This window comes from Lissotriton helveticus, chromosome 1_1 (genome assembly GCF_964261635.1).
Source record: "Lissotriton helveticus chromosome 1_1, aLisHel1.1, whole genome shotgun sequence".
Taxonomy (NCBI): domain Eukaryota; kingdom Metazoa; phylum Chordata; class Amphibia; order Caudata; family Salamandridae; genus Lissotriton; species Lissotriton helveticus.
In genome coordinates this window covers 1,656,811,698-1,656,836,190 of record NC_136057.1, presented here as the reverse complement: position 1 = coordinate 1,656,836,190, position 24,493 = coordinate 1,656,811,698, and the positions used below count along the sequence as shown (strand labels likewise).

General features: G+C 48.5%; 1 protein-coding gene across 1 annotated transcript in view; it reads right to left on the bottom strand.

The window, feature by feature from the left end:
* The window catches only part of SLC4A8 (solute carrier family 4 member 8), a 755,839-nt gene that overhangs the window by 125,424 nt on the left and 605,922 nt on the right, over positions 1–24,493 (bottom strand). Inside the window, exons 18-19 of the mRNA XM_078688864.1 lie at positions 11,580–11,741; positions 1,109–1,360 (exon numbers count right to left, since the gene is read on the bottom strand). Coding sequence (XP_078544990.1) covers positions 1,109–1,360; positions 11,580–11,741 — 414 coding nt within the window. The remainder of the gene's footprint in view (positions 1–1,108; positions 1,361–11,579; positions 11,742–24,493) is intronic.

Sequence of the window (24,493 nt, the reverse complement as noted above, 5' to 3'; positions counted from 1 at the left end):
CTACTCTTCAGATAAAAATTAATGACTACGAGTGGCTCACAGATTATCAGAAATAGCACTAAAATAGGGTCCAATAGAAAGCAGTTTACTAAACTTTTCTCCAGAATAAACTCTAAATAATTCTTATTTATTGGAATACTTGCATAGTGCTGATGGGGTCGTTTGAGGTTAGTTATCTATGAAAGAAACTAGAGGTGAGATTAGTAAGAAGACGATAAGAGGCAAGTCTTAAAGAACTCCAGATTTTTTGGAGCTTGATGGTTGTTTTATTTTCTATCAGACTATTCTAGGTGTGGACCTAGGGCTAAGGTAGCCCAGACTCAAAGGTGAGCGCACAGTTAGGGGATCCAATGCACAGCTGAGAAACTTATTTTAGGTACAGATTAGGTGGATACAGCTGTTGCTTCTTTTTTGGCAAGTATATCCAACGTTATGAATAAAACTGTGGACCAAGTGCCTGAGCTTTAATTCCAAGTATCAGCTGATCTTGAGCAAGTGTAGATATGAGACCATACCGAATGCTACTGTTTGGATAATTTAAGGGTAGTGCTGGCTGCATGATTTTGGGTGCTTTCGAAATGGCGGACTGCTGAGTCGCGTAGACTCTCCCATGTCCACAATAAAGCCCCAAAATCTGCAGTAACATTGGCTCCACTTTAAGGAAAAATTCCAGTGATGTTTGGAAAGAACTCAAAACCTGAGGAACCTTTCTGGTTTAAAACATAACTGCAGATTTGTGTGTTTTTGATGGAATTACCATCATCTTCCTATAACTTTGTGGACTGAGTTCTTCATTTGCCAGCCACATTTAATTACCTACTTCAGGTTTCTAGGTTATCTTTTTTATTAAAAGACCAGCCATAGTTGTGTTACTCTATGCTTTTAATTCAAATTACTGAACAATGCAAGGATGGCATTGTAAAATATGTTGCACATTACATAAACAATGTGGTGTACATGCAAGATAAAATAAACATAAATGTGTAGGTCTTTTGTAATACACTGAAACTTGCTATTTGAACCAAATCAACCAGGCCAGTGCTTGAAGGGCTCAGTTATGGGTGGAAATGAATGACATGCGTTTCTGGGTGATTGGCTGAGTGGTTACCTTGAGTACAGTCGTCATGAAAACTGAGCAACCCATCAGCACAAAGATCATGAGCCCAGTTATTCTCTGCTCAATGATCCCGAGAAACTTGGGTTGCTCGCCAGGTGCCGAGCATTCAGACTCCAGCTTCAAGCTGTTGACATGCGTGATTGAGAGGACCGTGGCGGCCACAAACCATGGAAGACCCATCACAGAGCACAGGCCGAGCATCAGCGCCACCATCAGCAGGTCCAGGTGGTAGCCACATCCTTTCTGTGGGAATGGAAGAGACTATTGTTATCATGGGATTGATCAGAATCTACCGACATATAGATATTGAGGGAAACACTTGACTACTCCATAGTTAATAGCAGAAAGAGAACGAAGCATAATCGCAGTTAGCAATGAGCACGTGGCCTAGGGTCCTCTCCACAGTAGATAGAGCACCTCTAACAAACTGATTTCACACACTCATCAGCACTCATAGGCAATAATGTTTGGTCATTACTGCCAAGAAACAGAACAGAAATAATCAGCAAAAGGTGAAAGGGTTTCTGGCATTGTCCTAAACTGCTTGCGTTTAAATGTGAACAGCATTTTCTATTTGAAAGCACATGTGAGCAGACTGCAAAGCTATGAATATATGGTTGTGGTATCAAAGCAATATTCAAGAAGGCAATATGCCCCAAACTCAGGAAAAAAACTACAAATCAGTAAAATGTTGGTTTCCTGAACAACTTCATAGCACTGTAAAAATAGCTTCCTTTGGAAGTTTGAAAGCATTTTGTAATCGAGGGTAGAAGTGAGAATAAAAGGGAAACAACCTCACAGAGACAGGCTGTGAGATATTTGCCAAAACCACAAGATGTTCTGCAACACTCACTTGACTAGGAGATCAGCAACTACCTCACCATGAGCTTAGGCAAGCCAACAGAACCAACCTTATCCACACTTCGTCCACGCCAGTAGAACCTGTATCACACTGAACTTCAGAAAGTCATCGACATTCCCGCTACCCCTTATGCCTGGAACCAGGACCTGCAACACCCATGCCTTATGCATGCCGTTAGCACATGCCTCGCCCCCGCCTTTTACCTAGAAGGAGCACTTAACAGTCCCCCCTTACGCATACCATCAGGAAATGCACCCTCCATTTAAACTTTATGCACGCAATAAGCGCCTGCCCCCTGCACCTTATGCATGTCATCCGCAACAGCTCTCCCACATCTCATGCATATCATTAGCACGTCTCTCACTCACTAATGTTTGCATGCCATCAGTGTCTCTCTCACCCACAGCTGATGCATGTCATAAGCGCCTGCATCACCAACACATTTTACATTTAATGAGTACAAAGCTTACCTACACCTGATGTATGTCAGCAGACGACACCTGTGTGTCATCAACACCCCATCAACCACACTGTAGACATGCCATCTACAATACCATCATACCAACTTACTGCCCCACTTACTCACCTGCCCTACAAGCACCTGATGTTTTTCATCAGTACCTCTTCACATACCTCTTATGCTTGGCAGCAGCACCCACAGATGTGTGGGACAAAGCCATTTACTGGACATGCTTTGCAACTGCATGGCTTTGGTTCTGTGTTGGTCACATTGTGTTGAGGGGGCTGTGTCCAGTGTCTGCTATTGGAGTACGACCATTTGTAGCAGATTGAACAATGGTGTGTGGTGCTACTGATGGCTAGAGGGTGCTGCTGGGAGCTCAATGCAAGCTCGCATATGGGTTTATGTGACTGGGGTGTGTTGGTTGCATTTGGTAACGGCAACCTACAATATATTATATAAGAAAAACTATTTTCAAAAGCTTAGGCTCTTTTATACATTTGTATGGCGTTCTGTGGTACTTTCTATGGATGAGTAGTCATCCTAGATTGTTCAATGCTCTCAACCACAGCTACACAAATCATACTGCAGTCATAAGACTAGGCTCAAAACATAAATAAACACTAAATAAGTGAACATCACTGAACTGGTTGCTCTGCTTTTGGCCGTGGTATATTCATGGTAAGAAAATCTGGGATGTGGGAACAACTTACAGATACATGTAATCTTCAGCCTTTTGCTTGGCACTAAAGTGTAGATGGTGCTGTTTTCGGTGTTGTTTTATTTTGCACCACGTGGTAATGGCGTCTAGGTACGGCCATTTTGAGGGGCACTACTGTCCGGTGCAGAGAGTTAATGGCGCCCAGCGCGGCCATTTTTGTGGGACAGATTGGCTTCATTGTCCGACCCTCTATACCGAATGTCGTTTGTGGGCAGACATTTTACAGGCACTCATTTTTAGTAGGTGCTTGTTTGGGAACAGTCCGGGCGGTCTTATAAATAGCAGCCCCTCCGATATTATTGGATTAAGGGGGATACGGTGCCCGTGTTTCCTTAGTTTTCAACTTTTTGTGTATCATTTGGACGCACACTGCTTGATCTTTATTTGTTATTGCGGGCAGGTTGAGGTTGCTGCCTTGCGTGGGCGCATCGTTAGGCTGAGCCTCTCGGTCAAGGGCACTGGTCAGTTCCCACTGCGGATTCCCTTGCACTTTTTCAGCGTCTGTTTGCCCTGGCATTCCTTGGTTGGGGCGCTCAAAGGCTTGCACAGCAGGGTCCCGGTTTTCCCCCTGCAACTTGTATTGCGTTCGGGGGCAGGCTCTCCTTAGAATTCCAGAGGAACGAGTCGAATGCAGGGGGAGGGGGTGGGGGGAGGTTGAGGTTACGCATCCGTGGCGCTAGCCAGCGCTGGGGCGACGTTCCTGGTCCCGTTTGGTGCATTGTCGCATGGAGTGTGGCGAAGCGGCGCGCACGCCGTGTTTCTCTTGCGGGGATATTTGAAGAAAGTTTTAATATGATTCCATTGCTTGCGAGCTTGCAGTGATTCCACAGCAGGAGTCTGCTTCATTGAAGGAACGGTAATTAGGGCGTCTTACCCTACAGTTACCCAAGGGATTCTGAGCGGGGGGGAAGTTCCAGAGAGCCGTGTTCGTCGTTAGAAGGACGTTGGAGTCACGTCAGCGCTCAGATCTAGGGTTTTCCGTGCAGGCCTGGTCGACACCGCATTACCAAGCGGGGACGCTATTATGATGTAGATGCGGCCTTCCTTATTGGGGTACTAGGGCCGCAATGTTCCACCCCCCCCCTCACCTTTTATCGGGCTCCGCCCGGGGGGAGCTTAGGAGTAATAAATATGGACAATCAGGGCTGATGTATGTTATGTACAAGTCGGCACTAACATGTGTGTACTTTCAGGAATTGTACGTGTACGGCTGGCGAGGACTGGCTGGAAGGAAGCTGGGATATGTTGGCACGATGCCAGAAGCTGAAGGAGCAATACAGATTATGGAGCTCAGCTGAAGGAATGAAAGGAACGTTGTGACAATGTTTTTTTCATCTTTCAGGATTCAAGGAAAAGTAATCAGTGCAAAGGACGAGGAGTCGGTCCAGGGGGCAATTGGAGGGCCAGATACAGGTATATGGTTAAGGACGATCATTGTTAAGGACACAGAGGGATGGGCCAGACACACAGTAAGGGAGAGGGAGCACGGCAGAGTGATGTCACATTGTGTCACCTACAAGTGCACCAACTAATGTTACCTATTTCCTTCCATAGCCCCTTTTCCGCCCTCTCTCGCTGAATTTACCCCGCATCGATCGCACTTTTCGTTTCCGCCTTTTTCGCAACGTTGGAGGGGTATGGGACCCGCACCAGTTGTTAACACAAGACGGACAGGGTACTTTTCTTCATGTGTGTGCTGTGGCTGCTCCTACTTTTTATCCCCCAGATCCATGAGGGCGAACAGAAGTGAGAATGGACAGCCAAAGTTCCCCCCCCTCTTCCAAGAAATTACCCAGGTGGAGGACTCGTTGCCGGGCACCTCCCAGGACGCACAGTGGGCAGACTTTATGGAGATGGCAAAGCTTAAAGGCCTTGCTTGGGCACAGAGTTTGATGCACACGCCAGAGCCAGAGGATTCTGGTTTCCTGGGTGATTCTCCAACGTCGGATACCCAGAACAGTGCCGATGCCGCTCCCTCCAGGCCCAAAAGGATCAGAAAGCCCACTGTTAGGCATTTCCCCCAGGAATCACTGCCGCAGACACGAAGCAAAACGGTGGCGACCCCCCGTGAGGTCATGTCGCAGGGGGTAAATGCTACTCCGCCGCTCCAGGTCCTCTCTAAGGACAACCAGGCTGCCCAAGGTAATTTTGAAACAAGAGACGATCTGGCTAAAATGAAGGACACCATGAACAATTTTATGGGGCGTTTCCAAGGGGGGTTTACTGCTGCTAGCGCGCTTCAAGTTGAGGGAAGTAGCGTTGTTAGCGTGAGTCCTGCTCCGGCAGCTTCCACTGTGTGGTTATCTGTGCAACCGTCTAAGCAAGGGGTTACTGTGCAGGCTGCGACCACATCTGTGGCTAATGCGACTGGGGCACAGAGTGCGGCGCCTTTGGGGAGTCCCCCCGCCGCTCCTCCCCCGGTCACTTCCTTGGTTCCCAGCACGCCCTCGGCCTCTACAAACGCTTCCGCAGGGGTGCCTCCTGCTGCCAGCCCATTGCCCGTGCCCTTGCCTTCCCCTGTTCCTGCGATCTCCACTGCACCGCTCCTCTCCGGGCGATGCTCCTTGGCTTGGCAGGTACCACAAGCTGCCAAAGAGGGTATTTGGAAAAGGGAGTTTATAGATATCTTTACCCTCCTTATGTTGGGTCAGGAAGGCATGGACGCTAGAAAGTTTGGGGCAAAGGAAGATGACAAAAAGGTAAAGTATCAGCCATGGCCTAAAAAGAATATTTCTAATTGGTTAAAAGCCTTCTCCATATTAGCGTCAGTCACCATGGAAAGATTCCCTGAACAGGGCCCAGGCCTGGTACAATATTCTAGGATTATTCACAATGAGGCCTTGAAATGGGGTGGTAATGGATGGATCAATTACGATAGGGAATTTAGAAGGAAAATGTCTCAATGCCCACAGATGAACTGGGATCAAAAGGAGGTGCAGCTCTGGATGGAGCACATTGGAGCACGGGGCCAACTCTCTGTTCGAGCAACAGGTAGTCTTCCCGGTAGGCAGTCTTTCACAGATTGGTCCTTTCAGTTTTGGGGTAAGGGTAAACACGCCTTTCGTGGAGGCCGCAGAGTGGGTGGTTACAGAGGTGGCTTCAAGCGATCCCCCCCCGGGCACTTGCCGTCTCTTCAACAATGGGTCTTGCTCCTGGGGTAAGACATGCAAATTCGTACATGCCTGTAACACTTGTGGGGACCCCGCCCCACAACATCATGCCACTCTAAGCAGAGCTCCCAGCCAGCAAGTAAAGGGGGACAGTAATTTGGTGATAGGCAGCATGTCTCCTTTTCTGGCTACCCCTCCCATGCTTTCAGACTCTCCCCCGTTGCAGTTAAGCGAGTATTCTGGGCGCTCTCTTTCTCCAGTTACACCCTCTCCTCCAGCATTTTTCCATCTGCAAGTGCCAATAGGAGTGTCCCCCGTGATCCTTGACAACATCACACCATTGCTCAGGCGCTATCCTTTAGAGGCAGACAGCCGATTGTTGTTGTTTGGTTTCCACGAAGGTTTTAAGATCCCTTTTACAGGTGCTCTGGGGAGCAAGGATGCTGACAATCTAAGATCTGCTAAGGATCAACCAGAGGTGGTTAGGGCGAAGGTGGAAAAAGAGAGAACATTGGGCAGAATAGGCGGTCCTTTCCTGCACCCACCACTTGAGAATTTTGTTGTATCTTCCCTGGGGGTTGTTCCCAAAAAGGAAGCAGGAGCCTTTAGACTCATCCATCACCTTTCCTACCCTAAAGGGTCTTCGGTCAATGATGGACTAGAGGAGGGAGCATGCTCGGTGTCATATTGCACGCTGGACGTAGCATTGGATCTGGTCAGGAGGGCGGGCAGAGGGGCCTGGTTAGCCAAAGCAGACATTGAATCAGCTTTCAGGTTATTACCAGTCCACCCGAGCAGCTATCACCTGCTAGGTTTCAAGCTAGACGGCAAGTTCTACTATGATAAATGCATGCCCATGGGTTGTGCTGTGTCCTGTGCGTACTTTGAGGCTTTCAGTTGTTTCCTGAAATGGACAATCCAAGACACGTACGGTCTAGAAGGGGTGACTCATTACTTGGATGACTTTTTGTTCATCGGGAGCGATGGGACACAGCTTTGCTCTCAGGCTCTGGCAGACTTCGTTCTTCTTATGAACCACCTGGGTGTACCCCTTGCACCTGGTAAGACAGTGGGTCCAGCGCAAACTTTGACTTTCCTGGGTATAGAGATCGACACGATTGCAGGGGAGTCCAGATTGCCTGCGGACAAGGTGCGAGACCTGACAAACAAGATTCAGGCTCTGGTAGGGCTAGACAAGGCCTCCCTGGGGTGCATCCAGGGCATCTTGGGTCTCCTCAACTTTGCGGCCAGAATTATCCCAGCTGGGAGGGTCTTCGCCAGGATACTTGCTAGGGCTACTGCGAATATCTTCAAAAAACAGCACATGGTGCAGCTGAGCAAGGGCATTCAACACGATTTGGCTATGTGTCGGAGTTCTTGCTCAACTTCAACGGGGCTGTGATTTGGAGGGCCCCTTGGGCTGGCAGCCCCGACCTTGCCCTCTACACAGACGCGTCTGGCAGGCATGGTTTTGGCGCCATCTTAGACAGGGAGTGGTGTGCTGAGAAATGTACCAATGCTTGGATCAAGAAAAAGGTGACGGCTAAGATCACTGTTCTCGAGCTGTTCCCCATCGTTGTGGCCTTTCACTTATGGCCTGCTATCCTGTCAGCCAAAAGGGTCCTACTGTGTTCAGACAACTTAGCAGTAGTGCAGGCCATCAACTCTCACTCAGCGAGTTGCCCCCTAGTTTTATATCTGCTGCGCGAACTGGTGCGAACGTGCCTTTATAACAATGTCGAATGTAGGGCGCGACACATTCAGGGTACCAAGAACATTGCGGCTGACGCTCTCTCTCGTTTTCAGTGGCAACGATTCCGAGAGGCTTGGCCGAGAGCAAGAGAGGAAGCCCCCCCCCTTTCCAGCACACCTCTGGTACCTTATGAAGTGGTGAACAGAATGAGGGCCTTGGGGGAGAGGTCGTTGGCGCCGAACACCAACAAGAGATATAAAGCATGTGTGAAAAAAATTTGTGCCACTGTGGGGTCGTGGGAGGACTCTGGGGCAGCCGCGGAGTTGAAAGTTCAGGCCTTCATCCTGTGGGCCAAAGATAACAAAAAAAGCCACTCTTGGATATCAGGCCACCTAGCAGCCATTCGCCACAATGCCAAGTTGAAGGGGCAGGCTGACCCTACCAGGACCTTTGTTATCAGGGCAGCTTTAAAGGGGTGGGCTAGAGGTGAACCCAAAGCGCTCGACAACAGATCGCCCATTGATTTCATAACACTCCAAAGAATGATCTTATGTTTGCCGCCTCAGGTTACTTCCTCTGTTTACGAGACGGCTCTGTTCGCATCCGCTTTCAGCTTAGCTTTCTTTGGCGCTTTCAGGATCTCCGAGCTGGTGGCCAAATCCAAGAATGACACGTCAGGTGTAGCAATGTTACTTCAGGATGTGTTGGTAATAGGTGATGCTCTCAAGATCACCCTGCGTCAATCCAAAACTGACCAGCAGGGAAGGGGGATAGAGTTTTGGCTACAAAGCCTAGGCTTGCCCAATTTTTGCCCAGTGAGCCTCCTGGCGGCTTACCTACCCATCCGCCTGTCTAGTGATGGTTATCTCCTCATGCATTCAGATGGCACGCCGCTCACTAAATATCAAGTGGAACATGTCATGCATGCATGTTTGTTTTCGGCAGGTGTTTCTACTCAGGGCAAACGGTTCTGCACACACTCTTTCCGCATAGGTGCAGCTACCACTGCATTTTCTGAAGGGGTACAAGTAGAGGGCATTAAGCAATTAGGGAGATGGACCTCAGACTGTTATAAGAGGTACATCAGACCAGTTAACAGCAAGTAGTTCTCAGAGTTTGCAGAAAATTTGGTGAAGGTTTTGTTCTTGGACTGTAGACAGTAGCTTGTAATTTTGGGCACTCGTGGCCCTGTCCCACAAACTGAGTTATGCTGTGTATCTTTTTGCAGTGTGGTTTTTCATGCCAGTGTGCTTTAAATGCATGTTTTAATAAAAGTAGTTACGTTCAACACCTCTCTTTATTTACCAGGAACCACGGTCTGGGTGCTGGGCCACGAAGGTGTATCCAAGTTGCCTCTGTGGGCTGAAAGCAGGAAGTGGAATCATGGGTTTAGCAAAACTCAATTTGTATGGCGTGGAATCAATGGCTTGCGTTGGAACCGGGTGCTGGACATTCTAAAACAAGAAGTACAGGGGAACCCCCACCCCCCAGACGTGCTTATCCTGCACCTGGGAGGGAATGACTTGCCTATCTTAGGTAAAAGGTTTCTACTGAGGGACATGAAAGTGAACATTTCCAAGATCAGCAACTTATTAGGACCTTGCGAGCTGTGGTGGTCTGAGATCACACCACGCCGGGTTTGGCTCGGGGCTCGCTCTGGGCAAGCGCTAGAAGTAGTGCGAAGGAAAGTGAAATGCTCAATGCGTAAATTAGCGGAGCTGACATGGGGAACTTCACGCCAAATCCACAGGATGCTTTGACGAGGAAGGAGTCCACCTCTCCAGAGTAGGCATGGATTTATTCCTGTTGGACATTCAGGAAGCCCTTATTTCAGCAGGCTGCATTTAGGAAGATTGGGCTCAGGTGGGGGGCCCTGGCTGTGATGGTCGCCACATCCAGGGCTGTGGAGGAGTTACAGGACGATCCAGAGGCGCAAGGTACTCAGTAGTACCCTATGCAGAAGCACAAAGGTGCTGAGGCCCAATATCCCCGCGAGATCTGTGCGGTGGACCCAGGGGTGCGACGGCGCCCCGTTATCCAACGGGCGGTTGGTAACCTGGACAACCGGGGGTCGCTTGAACGTTCTGCCCCTTGTAGGGGGGGTGTGAGCAAGAGGGTGGACCAATGGTTCACCTGATATGGGAGGGGCTATCCACAACCGCTAAGCACCGTCTGGCCAAGGCCGCGGGCTACTTGGCCTATCAGGTGGCAAGCTGCGAGGGGCGGCTTGCCTTTGGATCGTCTGTAAGATAACCCACCATGTTTTGGCATAAGTTATGCTAATAAACCTGCAGCTACTTTTTCCCAGCAACAAGTTGTCTTGTCTGTTTATTTATTTATGTGCAACATGTTTATTGGGGGGTTGGTGTGCGGGCCGATATTGGCACTACGCCCTGTGCCCTGACTGCTGGGAGGGCAGAGGCGTCACAGTCTGAGGACGAGTGCTCCTCGGTATGCTGCAGGCACTGCTCTAGTACTCACCCACGTTAAACGTAAGGCATTTGGTGCCTATTATGCTACTTCATTGGAGTGCCTTGTTATTTAACGGATTAGGACCTGAGGCTCGCATTCAGAACTGGCAGAGGGGTGAGAGGCATAAACCGCGTCTGTTTGGTGTGAGGATTTCTCTGCTTGAGAATAATGCGATTTACCCATTGGACGGAGAGAGTGGGTGCTGGGCCGAGCGATGCTGTGCAGTGAGTGGGGTGAAGACCCCTGGACATTTTACAATAGTATTTCCGGGTCTTGAGCTGCTAGAAACTGAAGTTATGTTACAGTATGACTTCCTGTAGGGTACAGGAGTGCAGTACAATGCACTATGTCTGTGGCTGGGAGAGGATGCAGGGCACAGACCACTTCACTTTTGCCACTAGAATTTCAGGTTTTGAGCTGTTATAGTTATGCAACAATAGGAGAGAAGCTGAGTGCAAGGCAGAGCTGTGCAGTGTAGTGAGTCGACTGCACTGTACTACCTGGCGGGTATCTCTGTAGGAGGGGGGAAAACAATAGTTTCAAGTATGAACAGGTAAAAGTGTGGCCAGGTGGGTGAGTGAGTGCACTGTGTCTTTCGGCGTGTAACAGGGAGAGGAAAGGTAGGCGGTAGTACTCTAAAAGGAAGTACAAAAGAATATTTTGTGATAAAAGCTACCTCGCCTTAGTTCCTTTACTCACCAAATCAGGACACGGGTGAGAAATCCTAGAATGCCGGGATACCAGCAACCCATGCCATCTAGGTGACTGGAACAGCCGGAGAGATGTCCAAGTACTGTGTCTGACAATTGGAGTGGTAACTCACTCCACACTTACACATTACGCACTTCACCAACAGCGCCACATCAACAAACTTATCAATGACACTAACAACTTTCTCACCAACACGTAATGCTTGGTTTCATCTTGACCTTTAACCCCCTATAAAAGCTATCAGCACTTTTCTCACCTAAACCTGATGCATGTAACCAGCCCCTGTCTCATCTAAACCTTCTGCTTACCGCTTGCACGTTTCTTCAACACCTTATGCAAACCACCCACGCCTTTTGCATACCTGTCACAGAATGTCTTCAGCACCAGTTCCCACACACCTAATGCCTTCGACCGTAACATGTGTGCATCTCACCTTGAGCTTATGTTCTTTCCTGTTGATGATGACGGCTGTAATTTGCTGGTCCATGAAGATCAAGATGGTGCAAAGAAGGGCAGGAAAGACGGTGGGGAGCACGGTCCACCATGGATTAGGGCCGATTGGATTAACAATCCACCCACGGTCATCTCTGGTCGGCTTAAAAAAATAGGTTGAAAAGAACGACTTATGAAATATGTACATAATATTTGGGTTTGCCTTAATGTATGAAAATATCAGCATGATAGGCAGGATGTGCATCATAGAATCGTATATCACATGGTTGGAGCAGCATGAGAGATGTTCAAGTATCATGTGTGACAAATGGAGGGTAGCTCGTTCAAAATAATGGGGCATCTATTGCTTAAAAGAATGGATCACTTACCTTCAGTAATGCTCTTTCTGGTAGAGACTCTATCTAGCAGCTGAATTCTCACCTGTTCAATATTCCCCAGGCATCGGACTGGATCCTGAAGCTTTTCAGCAGTAGCTCTGCACAACAGTAGGTGGCAGAGTGCAGCTCTGCACTGACTCCGATCTGCTCCAGAAATGATGTGCAGAGCTTATGTAGGTGCTACTCCCGTGCGTGTGCTCCCAGCCGCAGAGCCCCAATGGCAAGTAGGTTGACCAGATTCCTAGACTTGGGATCCTATTTATGAATAGAGCGCAATCAGAGAACTGGGAGGATGGGAGGGGAGGGGAGGAATCTTCAGTTAGACAGTATCTATCAGAAAAAGATTTAGTGCAGGTAAGTAACTTGCTCTTCTAATGGTGACTTCTAGCCGTAGATTCCTCACCTTTTGAATAGATACTAAAGCAATACCTATTTGAAGGTGTGTCTGTGGATGGACTCAAACTAGAAAGCCCTGCAGATTCTAACAGCCAAAATGCTCGTGGTTGCAAACCTGACTGCAATAGTGCATTGATTTACTAATTTTATTGCGCTGGCGCTTGGTAGCAAGCAGGACTGCTACAAGCGTATTTCTTGTATTCCTGCAAAATAACTGCTTTTAGACCGTTTTTAAACATTGTGCATTGTGTAATTAAATTACCTGTCATGTGCTCGCTCACTCCCCGGTCCACCGCAGCTACCAGTGCTGTTTGTTGTGGAGGGAGGCAAGCAGCACTACTTCCTGGTTGCTCCATCGGAGGCGGCCATACTTGGTGGGTTGACGCGCTAGTCTCCCACTCCGCCCTGACTACTTAAGGGCTGGCTAGAAGCGCGCTCTAAATTGATTTACTAATTTTATTGCGCTGGCGCTTGGTAGCAAGCAGGACTGCTACAAGCGTATTTCTTGTATTCCTGCGAAATAACTGCTTTTAGACCGTTTTTAAACATTGTGCATTGTGTAATTAAATTACCTGTCGTGTGCTCGCTCACTCCCCGGTCCACCGCAGCTACCAGTGCTGTTTGTTGTAGAGGGAGGCAAGCAGCACTACTTCCTGGTTGCTCCATCGGAGGCGGCCATACTTGGTGGGTTGACGCGCTAGTCTCCCACTCCGCCCTGACTACTTAAGGGCTGGCTAGAAGCGCGCTCTAAATTGATTTACTAATTTTATTGCGCTGGCGCTTGGAAGCAAGCAGGACTGCTACAAGCGTATTTCTTGTATTCCTGCGAAATAACTGCTTTTAGACCGTTTTTAAACATTGTGCATTGTGTAATTAAATTACCTGTCGTGTGCTCGCTCACTCCCCGGTCCACCGCAGCTACCAGTGCTGTTTGTTGTGGAGGGAGGCAAGCAGCACTACTTCCTGGTTGCTCCATCGGAGGCGGCCATACTTGGTGGGTTGACGCGCTAGTCTCCCACTCCGCCTAACCTACTTAGCCCCTCACTCACCCGCGCAGCGGTAGCGCCGTAGATGCGCCGGAGAGGCGCCAGAGAAAAGCCAGTCTGCGCCAGTCCGCGTCCAGACGCTTCCTGCTTCCTGGCGCTAGGTCCGCCTATCATGGCTGTTCCCCCGCTAGTCTATGACTGTTCTTCACTCATGCCCTACGCCCCGCTATGAGTTCGGTATGTGAACACTTGTTCTTTCCTACTCTCAGTGATTTTATTTGTAAAAATTTTAATTGGAGTCCTTCACTCAGCACTGATTGCCGATCACTCTCTGTTCAGGAATGGAGAATGTTCCTTTTGAACTGTAGGTCCCTCAGCAAACATCACACCGAATTACACCTCCTGATTGAAGAGCTTAATCCCCACGCCCTCTTCCTAACGGAAACATGGCTCCAGGCAGACAGTGATCCGGCCATTGTCGGAGCCATTCCACAGGGATTTACGCTTAAGAGACTGGACCGCCAGATTGGGAGAGGTGGGGGTCTGGCTATTGTTTATCGGGACAGTTATAAGTGCCGAATTACTCCCACCACATCTCCGTCCTGTGAAAGTTTCCAATTTTCCCTAGAACTCTCCCCCACCACCACCTTTTCCGGCATTCTTATCTATCGCCCTCCCGGCGCTCTTAACAATTTTATTACTAAAATTACTGAGCTTGCTGCAAGTATCGTTTTATCTTCACCTAACTTTACTCTGTTGGGGGATCTCAACTTGCATCTTGATGATCCTCTCAACACTGCAGCTAACTCTCTCCGTGCTAACCTTCAAGCGCTGGACCTCTATCAAAAGGGCTTTTATGCAACACACAACAGAGGTCATCTTCTCGACCATGTTTTTAGCAATATCAACGACATCACAGTGGAGCCCTCCATCCCTTTACCTTGGACGGATCATTTTGTGATACCTTTTATTTGGCGTACAAACACCCTTCCCTCCACCCATTGCTTCGCCAAACACCAAGCCAGGAAATGGTCCTCTCTTTCCCTTCCTGCATGGGAAGCTGCCTTGGCTAGAGACCCCCCTAGAAAGGTGCTGTATGCCAACACAGCAGCCAACAACTTTGATGGCTGGATCACCTCTTCACTTGACGAGGTCCTTCCTGTTCAAAACAATAATTTTACAAAAAAACCAAAAGCTGCCCCATGGTACACACCCGCACTCAAGACTATGAAAGTAGCATGCCGTAAATATGAGAGAGCATGGAGACAGGACTACTCCCAAACTAGGAAGAATGAATATAGAGCCAATATCAGGCTCTACAAACAAGAGTTAAAGGCGGCACAAACCTCCTTCTATGGTAGTAAAATTCATGCAGCCGCTAATGCTCCCAGGGAAATTTTTAAGATTGTGAAATCCCTTATTTCCCCTCCTACCGAACGCCCCAACATTGAGGGTGCTCAAAACCGCTGTGACGACCTGGCCAATTTTTTCTCCCAAAAAATTCTAACCATTTACTCTTCATTTAGGGATACCAGTAATGATCTGGAACCCTGTACCTCCCCAACTCCTGACATCTTGGATTCCTGTAGGCTAGACACTATTCCACTCTTGGATGTCCCAGCACTAGATAAATTGACTGCTAAAGTCACCTCTGGATCCCCAACGACCCAGTACCCCCACAAACCCTCAAACTGGCTATGGACTTGATCCGCCCTATCATATTGGACGTTCTTAACACTTCCATCTCCTCTAATTCTGTCCCCCCGTCATGGAAGTGCGCGATGGTGAGGGCGTTGCTGAAAAAGCCCAATCTTGATCAAAACAACCTCGCGAATTATCGTCCCATTTCCTTGCTCCCCTGGATGAGCAAACTGCTTGAGAGGCACGTAAACAACATCTTGACGAACTACCTGGAGTCAAATAATCTCCTGCGTGCTTCTCAGACAGGGTTTCGTCCGTCACATGGGACAGAAACTGCTCTTCTAGCGGTCACGGAAGAAGCAAGAGCTTTGTTGGACCAGGGTGGGAGAGTCGCCATTATCCTGTTGGACCTGAGCGCCGCGTTCGACACGGTCAACCATGTCACGTTGTTGCAACGACTGACGGACATTGGCGTGTCGGGCGCGGCCCTGGAATGGCTGACGTCTTTCCTGGCGGACCGGTTCTTCCAGGTTTTTGAGGGTGATGCAGTATCCCTTAAACATCCACTCAGGTGTGGGGTCCCTCAGGGCTCCTCCCTGAGCCCCACCTTGTTTAATGCCTACATGAAGCCTCTAGACAGGATAGTCCAACCCTTCGATGTGCGTATTGTCACCTACGCGGACGATACCCAACTGGTGGTCTCCTTAGACCACGCGGAGGGATCGTCCCACACCTTAGGCCCCTGTCTGGAGGCGGTCGCCAGATGGATGCAATCTTCCTGTCTAAAACTTAATGGGGAGAAGACGGATGTCATCCTGCTGGGTAACTCCTCCCCCCTCGCTTTTGCATCCATCTGGCCACCATGTCTGGGTGCGCCCCCCACTCCTAAGCCCCAGATAAAAAGTTTGGGGATTTGGTTCGACTCAGCCTTGAACTTTTCGGTACAAGCCACCAAGATTGCAGCCACCTGTTTCGGGTTGATGAGGATGCTGCGGAAGGTGCTCCCCCTGCTTCCATTCCAGGCTAGGAGGATCCTGGTCCAGGCCCTTATACTATCGCGCCTGGACTATGGGAACGCTCTTTTTATGGGAGCCCCCGCCTTTGTCATCCAAAAGCTCCAAGTCACCCAAAACAGTGCGGCCCGTCTACTCTACAATCTTCCTCGCTGGCAGTCAGCTAGGAATGCCTTAAGAGAACTCCACTGGCTCCCTATTGCAGCGAGAGTACAGTTCAAGGCGATGTGTATCCTACACAAGGCCTTTCATCACACTGGCCCCGCAATCCTACAGACCTTGGTCACTCCCTATGTCCCCTCGCGCTCCCTCCGCTCTGGTTCCCTCCAGTTGGCCACCTCCATCAGAGTTAGGAAAACCCGCTGGGGCGGCCGCTCTTTTTCATACACTGCGGCCAAGTTCTGGAACACCCTTCCTTTACCCCTCCGGGACACTGCTAATCATCTCTCCTTCAGGAAAGCCCTGAAAACACACTTGTATGGGAAGTCATGCTGATCTGCCCTGAGCCCGCGCTAATAAAGTTTCAGTCATAAGCGCTACGAGGCTTCCGGGTAGAGAGCGCTATACAAGTGTAATTTAATAATAAGAAGAAGAAGAAACAGAACACGGGATGACCACGTAGGGGACTGGCAAATGTCCAGGACATGGAAACCACATGCCAATGCAGTGGTAGCAGCTGTGGCTATGGTAGAAAGTGCACGCAGTCCTTACGGAGATTGTTCTCTTCTTCAGCCTTACCTTTGTTCACTCTAGGGAATCCCACAAAGAGCAAATCGATCGTCCACCTGGTTTTCTTTCGTACTATCTATAAAAAAGCTCATATCTACCTTGGGTTCCAAGCGATGGAGTCCCTTTTCCCCATTGAAGGGGTGAGGAAGAGCATAGCATGCCGGCAAGGTGAAGTACTGGCTGGCGTGGGACCTAGTCACACCTTTAGGAAGGAATTATGCTTGTGACTGCAAAAACAGCCTGTCTGGGAAGAAGGTACCATATGGCAGGTTTACACAGAGCTTGAAGCTCACTCACCTGCTGCGCTGACGGTATGGCAACGAGGAACACTGTCTTGAGGGTGACAAGCCACAAGGAGCAGCTGTGAATCAGCTCAATGGGAGTGCTAAGGACCAAGTTAAGGTCCCACTGTAGCATGATTAAGGGGGTGGGAGGAAACAAAAGATGTAAACCTTTAAAAAATCACATAACTCCAGGCTTAAACAATGAGGGCTGCTCTGGTAACCACAAAAAAGCCAAAACATACCCTTTAACAGTGCCCAGAGAGCAATGCCTTTGGCCAGGGACAAAACAAATAAAACGTCAGATAACTTGAATGGAGGAGGTCTATCTGCCAAGTACCACACCAAGCCACAAATGTGTCCCATTGACAAGACTATATAGTGTTTGTTGAGGGATAAGAGGCTGCCAAGATGACATTAACCCCCTTCGAAAGAAGGTCCAGGGCGCTTAGCTGTTGCTACTTACTCTCCAAGCTGAAGGTGGAGATTGGGAAGGCCAGGGTGCAGAATTTGTTCTGCTTCTGTGACAGCAGACCCTCCCAAAGGGGCAGAATGATTGGAGGACAGATGCTTAAGCCCAGAAGTTCTGGATACCATACTCTGTGCCACATCTGGGACAATAAGGGTGACTTGGCCCCAGTTGGTTTGACTCTTCTTGAGAACTCAGGGCAGGAATGGAATCGGCGGAAAGGCATACAGGAGTCCCGAGTTCCTCTCGAGGTGAAATATATCTCTAAGCAAGAGACGCCCCTGACATTGTGTGTTCTCTGTGGTGGTGAACAGATCAAGCCAAGATTCTTCCCATTCACATAAAAGACCTTGCACAACCTCCCAGTGCAACTGCCATGAATGATCCACCAGACACCAACAGCTGAGCTTGTCAGTCCTGGCATTCACCGATTCTGCCAGGTAGATCACCACCAGGAAATTCTTTGGTAGTCCAGCCATTTTCAGAGGTGCAGGGCTCCTGGGACAAGGTAAGTAACTCCACCCTGTGCTGCTTGTTTCAGTACCACATGGCCGAGGGGTTCTCCATTAACATCTGAACCAGCTTCCCCTTAATATATGGAAGGAAGGCTTTCAATGCCAAGCAGATGGCTCTCAGGTCAAGATGGCTGACATATAGCCAGAATTCCATCGGAGACCAGAGAACTCTGACCTGCACCTCTCCCAGATCCCAACCCAGAAGCGATTCTTTGGTCACCACTCTCAGCTCTGGGTGGCGAAGGGAGAAGGGTCTGTCCCTGACCAAAGAAAAGGCACGAAACTTAACCATGTCCAGAATGGCTCTGATGAAGAGCAGCATCTGAGAAGGAGTCAGATGTGACTTCTGCACGTTAATGGTGAACTCCAAAGATAAACAGGAGGTTAGCCTTATTCTGAAGGTGGTTGACGACTGCCGGGGTAGAGCCTTCCTTCATCAGTCAGTCATCAAAGTAGGGGAAGACTGGAATCCCGACCTCTGAAGGTGTGCTGCCACCACAGCCATCTCTTTCAAGAATTCCTTAGCACACTGGTGAGGCCAAAGGGGAGCAGAACGAACTGAAAATGCTTCTGTCCTATCACAGACTGCATCTAGTGCCAATGGGCCTGCAGGACGGGTGTATGGAAATACATGTCCTGCAGGTTCAATGCCTCCAGCCAATCTCCAGGGCAGAGTGCAGACAAGTACTGGGACAGGGTGAGCATTTTGAATGTCTTTTTCCCGAGTAAGGCATTGAGAGGACGGAGGTCTAAAACAGGATGAAGACCTCCATCCTTCTTGGGCACCAGAAAGTAGCAGAAATAACAAACACGTTCTACTTCTGGTACAGGTACCCTCTCAATAGCCCCTTTGGCTAAAAGAGCTTGCACTTCCTGATGCAAAAGGGAGAGATGGTCCTCACTGGGAGGACAGTGTAAGAAGTGGCAGCGAGAGAATGAAAGGTGGGGCATCTCCCAGCCAGAAAATCTGCAGTACCCACCATTCTGATGTTATGCTGTTATGGCGTGCCTACCAGGCAAGAATCATCAGAACCTACCTCCCATCAGGTGGCTGTGCTTCACTTAGGGAATGCTAAAGGTGTGGTGGCTACAGGAGAGTAGTCACCTGGGTAGCCTGTTGACTGTGAAATCAGGGCTACCGCAGCCTCAACCACAAAACTGCTGGGTGCCTTGTGGGGTTTGGATAGGCTGGCAGTATGGGGTACCTCTGCTGAAGCAGAGAAAGGAGAGGTAGGGAGGCCGAGGCTGGCATAGCAGATACACCCGAGGGAGCGGGCCATGGCCCTGCTCTCCTTAAACTGCTCTAGAGCAGAGTTTGCTTTGACCTCATACAGGTCAGTCCCATCAAACGGTATGTCCATGAGTGACGACTGGATATTGTAGGAAAAACTGGTGGACCACAGCCTAGAACACTGGTGGCAATGGCCCACCCCATGTGAACTTAGACATATCACGACAGTCCTGTATGTCCAGAGCGAGTACAAATCGGAGATCCGCAGGGAGACTTGAGCCACCAAACCCCAATGGGTTTGGGATTATCAGACAGCTGGCATTATTGACCGAAGCACCAAGCTGGTGGTATAGAAGATTCTCTTCTTGAATGTCTTTACTCATTTTGACTCCTTATTGGGGGTAGTAGTCAGAAACATGTTGGGGTTAGGTTTGCCTGCAGATACTTGCACCACCAAGCTTTCAGGTAAGGGTGCCGAGATAGAAATTCAGGGTTGTCTGGGCAGGGTGGTAGCATCGTGCAATTCGTCTATTGCCAGGAGGCAAGAGCAAGGTTTGGCCCATACCCTTGAAAAGGCATCTCTAAAGACCTCATTAAAAGGTAAGAGTGGCTCAATAGATGATATTCCCAGCTGAAGACCTTTTGTAAGAACATAGGTCTTGACCTCGGGTGGGAGAATGAGGCCAAAGATTTCAGCCACCATACGCATTACCATGGCATAGAGAGCACTCTCATCGGGACAGGATTAGAGGGGGGGGAGAGTGCCCAGACTCAGAGAGGTACCAAAGCCTCTATACTCCTGAAAGTCAGCATTCCAATTCGCCTTGTGATATGGATGGCCACTCTCATCACCTGCATCATAGTCACTATCGGAATCCGTGATGAACAGACAATGCAGGGTGTGCTTTTGTCGTTGTGGCGGCAGATCAACTGGAGGAAGTGGAGTCTCTACAACAGCCGGGCACAACCTGGTCTAGTTTGTACCGTCGCCGATTCACTGTTAGAGAGGACCCTTGAGGCCTTGTCTTCCAGTGTGAATGGAGAGTTGGCATCTACATTGAGGTGCTGGGGACCAATTATGGGCTCTGAGGATCCAACTGGTGCTGCGGGCAAACCAGTGTAGAACCTCTCAGCTCTTTGGGGCCAGAATGTGCAACATAAGGAATAGGTAAGGATCCAAAGAATCAGAGCATGGCCTTGCGGAACTCTTCAATATGCTGCAGAGTAGCAGACGCCCCCAGAAGCTTGGGTAGTGCTGGAACAAGTTGCGGGATTGACTCTGATTTAATCTGCTGTATAATCAGTTATGGACATATTTGAGGCATCAATTTAGAAGTAGAAGGACTCCCCATATCAGGTAAAATCTTCTCTTTTGGGAATCCTACTTGAGGGAATATCTATATCATGGCCTTGGCTATTTGCCGAGTATTATGCTGGCGGAGGAGGACTGCCTTGGGATATTTCGTAGTATAGTCTACCATGACCAATACATATCAATAACTACTTCGGGATGGTAAATGGGGGCGTATGATGCCCATATCTACTCTGAAGAAGGTTCTTCTATAATGGGTAAAGGTCATAAGGGGGCCCTGGGCGGTTGATATCAGCTCTTATTTAGATATATGATGCACTCTCTGCAATACTTCTTAATATGACTATATATCCCAGCCAGTAGAAGTGTTCCAGTATGGCTTTCTCTGTCTGTTCTTTACCAAAGTGGCCCTCAATAAATGAATATGTACCAGGTTCATTACTTTATCTCTAAAGGTTTCTGGAACTAGGAGCTGGATGGGATGTGACGTTTTTCCTTTTCTATATAATAGGCCAAGTCTTTTAAAAAAGACATCAGGATCTACTTCCTCCTAGTTTTGCTCTTCAGTGGCTCTAGCCTTGATTCTGCTGGACCTAAGTGCTGCGTTAGACACAATGTCCCACGGCCTCCTACTTGAGAGGTTACAGGAAGTCGGGGTCAGAGGTGTCACATGGATTTGGTTGAAGAATTTTCTGGAAAATAGATCCTTCTAGGTTCTGCAACATCCTTTCAGCTCCAGAGTCTGTCCTTTAAACCAGGGGTTGCCGCAGGGATCGACTCTCAGCCCCACCCTGTTTAACATTTATATTCGCCCGCTTGCACATATTGTTCTGAGACATGGAATTCAGCTGGTGTCATATGCTGATGACACTCAGCTAGTTGCGACCCTGGAACAGAAGGAATCTGGAAGGGCTGCCGATTTCAGAACTTGCCTGAGGGAGCTTATGGACTGGATGAGACTGAGTTGCCTCCAGTTAAATGAAGGGAAGACAGAGGTGATGGTGGTTGGAAAACAGCCCTCTCTCTGGTTGCAGCATTGGTAACCAGAGCACTAGGACCTAGTCGAGTTCCGAAAGCCAAGGTGATAAATTTGGGAGTGTGTTTCGCCGAAAATCTTCCCTTCTCTGAGCAAATATCTGCTGTGGCCGGGACATGTTTTGGCATTTTAAAGATGCTACATAAGATTCTTGACCTCCTCCCCCTGGATGCTAGAAGAACTATTGTACAGGTTTTGGTCACGTCTTGCCTTGACTATTGCAATGTCCTGTATCTAGGGGTGACTGCAAAAAATCTTAACATCTTGCAGAAGGTCCAAAATGCCGCAGCCTGGCTTATCCTGAATGTCCCAAGGAGGGCTTCGGTGGGAGAAGCTTTGAAGGAACTGCACTGGCTCCCTATCCGGGCCATACCTTTAAGGCCTTATGCTTTAGTCATAGGATCCTTAGGAAAAGGGGGCCGCGTTTTCTACTTCCTCTCCTGACAGTCTACCAGCCTGCTCGTAATCTGAGATCGTTGGGCAGTGCAAGATTGACTGTGTCCAGGGTGCGGAAGGCACGAGTCGGCGGGAGATCCTTTGGTTTCCTGGCAGCCAAGGCATGGAATGACCTCCCAGTGGATCTGAGGATATCTGAGTCGGAGTCTCGGTTCTGCAAGAAACTGAAAACCTGGCTCCTCCATCACATCCCGGGAGGGCTAAAGTAGTAGGGTGCCATCTTGTGTGGATGTCCGCGCTTGATGGTGGGCAGCTTGGTAGGGTCGCTGGGGTTCATTTATGTCTTTGCGTGGGGATACTCCGATTGGAGTAACCATAGCGCTCTATAAGCTTCCTAATAATAATATTAGCCCAGGCATCTCAAAATAGGGAATCCGCTCTCTGTGCTGCCTTAAAGTTCCTATCTGACTCCCACAGGACCTCTTCTTTTCATGCAGGACACCCACTCAAGCCCTTCCTCTTTTCACAGATTTTTTTATTTTTGCACTTTTTTCTTTAGGAGTGTGCCACTCCTTATCATCAAAATTAGAAAAGGGTGCTTCCTCTACCAGGATCCCCTCTTTTCCCAGGTGTCCTGCACTAAGGACTCCAAATTAGGGTAATCATTGCCAACAATTAGAGTTTCTGGTAACTTGAGATTCAGGCCTACTCTAAAGATATGGGTGGTTTCCCATCGTTTTCTATATCTACCTGAACTATGAGGTCAAATAATTTTGTCTCCATAAACGCACTGTACAGTCATGGTTCGTCGTGGAATGGGGTTTCCCCTTTCATGACATTAGGGGCCCGATGTAGGTAAATTAGATTTACCGATTCATAAATACCGAATTTTACCGATTCGGTATTCATGAATCGGTAAATCTAATGTAGGTAATTATTCTGTAAAAAATACCGAATCGGTAGGATTCGGTATTTACCGATTCTGTAATTACCAAATCGGTATTTATCATTGATTCCTATGTGCCTTGAAGCCCATAGGAATCAATGGCAAATACCGATTCGGTAATTACCGAATCGGTAAAATTACCGATTTGCCAAGGGGGACAGGGTGTCACTTTGACACCCTGTTGCACCCCTGTTTCTGGCATGTATGTGTGCCACATGGCACAGGTGTACATGCACAGATGTGCATGTACACTGGAATTCGTTATTTACCATGCAATAGTATTACATGGTAAATAACAAATCGGTAATGGCCTGTGGCACTGTTTGAAGTGCCACCTACATCTGTACTTACCGATTCGGTATATTTACCGATTCGGTATTCTACAGAATCGGTAAATTTACCGAATCTGTAAATATACCGATTCTGTAAATTTGAAGGCCCCTACATCTCCATTTGCAAATACCGGTCGGTAACGGCCAAAATCGGCCGTTACCGACCGGTATTTGCCGACCTACATCTGACCCCAAGTCTCATAACAGTCTGCTGCAACCAGTGTTTAAAAGGGCATTTACAGGAGAAGCATTGACCTTCAAGGAATAGTCGTAGGCACTTTGAGCTTCTTGCTTTCCATACATTACAGGTTTAGATACCCTTATCTCCATGGGTTTCGGTTTCTGGGAACAAGACCGGGCTATATGACTCCATCATCTGCAATGGCAACACTGGGGTCCTGTAACCATGGGGGGAATACTCCTGCTACTGGAGAGTTCTCCCTCTTGTCGCTTTAGGTCCATGGTTTCCGCTTCCCCGTTCAGTGGAGTTTCTTCTACCTTTGGCAGTGCTGTCTTCTCGATTACCCCACCTTTCCTGGGCCCATGTTTAAGCCCCATTGATGTCCACAGCTGCATCTAGCATCAGGTTACTATGTTGTTTCATCCACCTTTGGACCGAGGCATGAACGGAATTTATGAACTGTTCTACTTAAATATTTTCTTATTCCGTGGCTGTCTCAGGTTTCAACCACATGTCAGTCAAATCTTTAATTCAGAAGAACAAGGCTTGAGGTATTTCGCTGGACACCTCTATTATTTAACACAATCTTATCTGGTAGATCTCATTGTCCGCCCCCATTCTTTCTATCACACTTTTCTTGAGGATGGTATAAGGGCTGAGTCTCTGTGGATTGGAGGCTTGATACACCGATTGGAGTTCACATTTGGGGTAGAGGCCCTAAATAATGTTCACAAGCTATGCCGCGGCCAGAGCAATCCTTTCAAAATGATTAAAGAAAAAGTCCAGATCTACCCTATCAGAAAACTTCTGAACGACTATAGAAGGTAATGCCGTGTGTCCCCATTGTAGCTAGTTTTTCAGTTGCCGTCTCCTGACTCTGGCCTGTGTTTGTTTATTTGCTCAGCTTGAAATTTGGACTTTGTAGAAAGACTACCGTAGCCATGACCATACATTATTCTAAGGCCTCTTCTATTTTCTTTTGACCATCTACGAGTTCAGCTATGAAAGCCTCTATTTCCATACATCCCACTTCTGACACCACTTGGAGGGAAA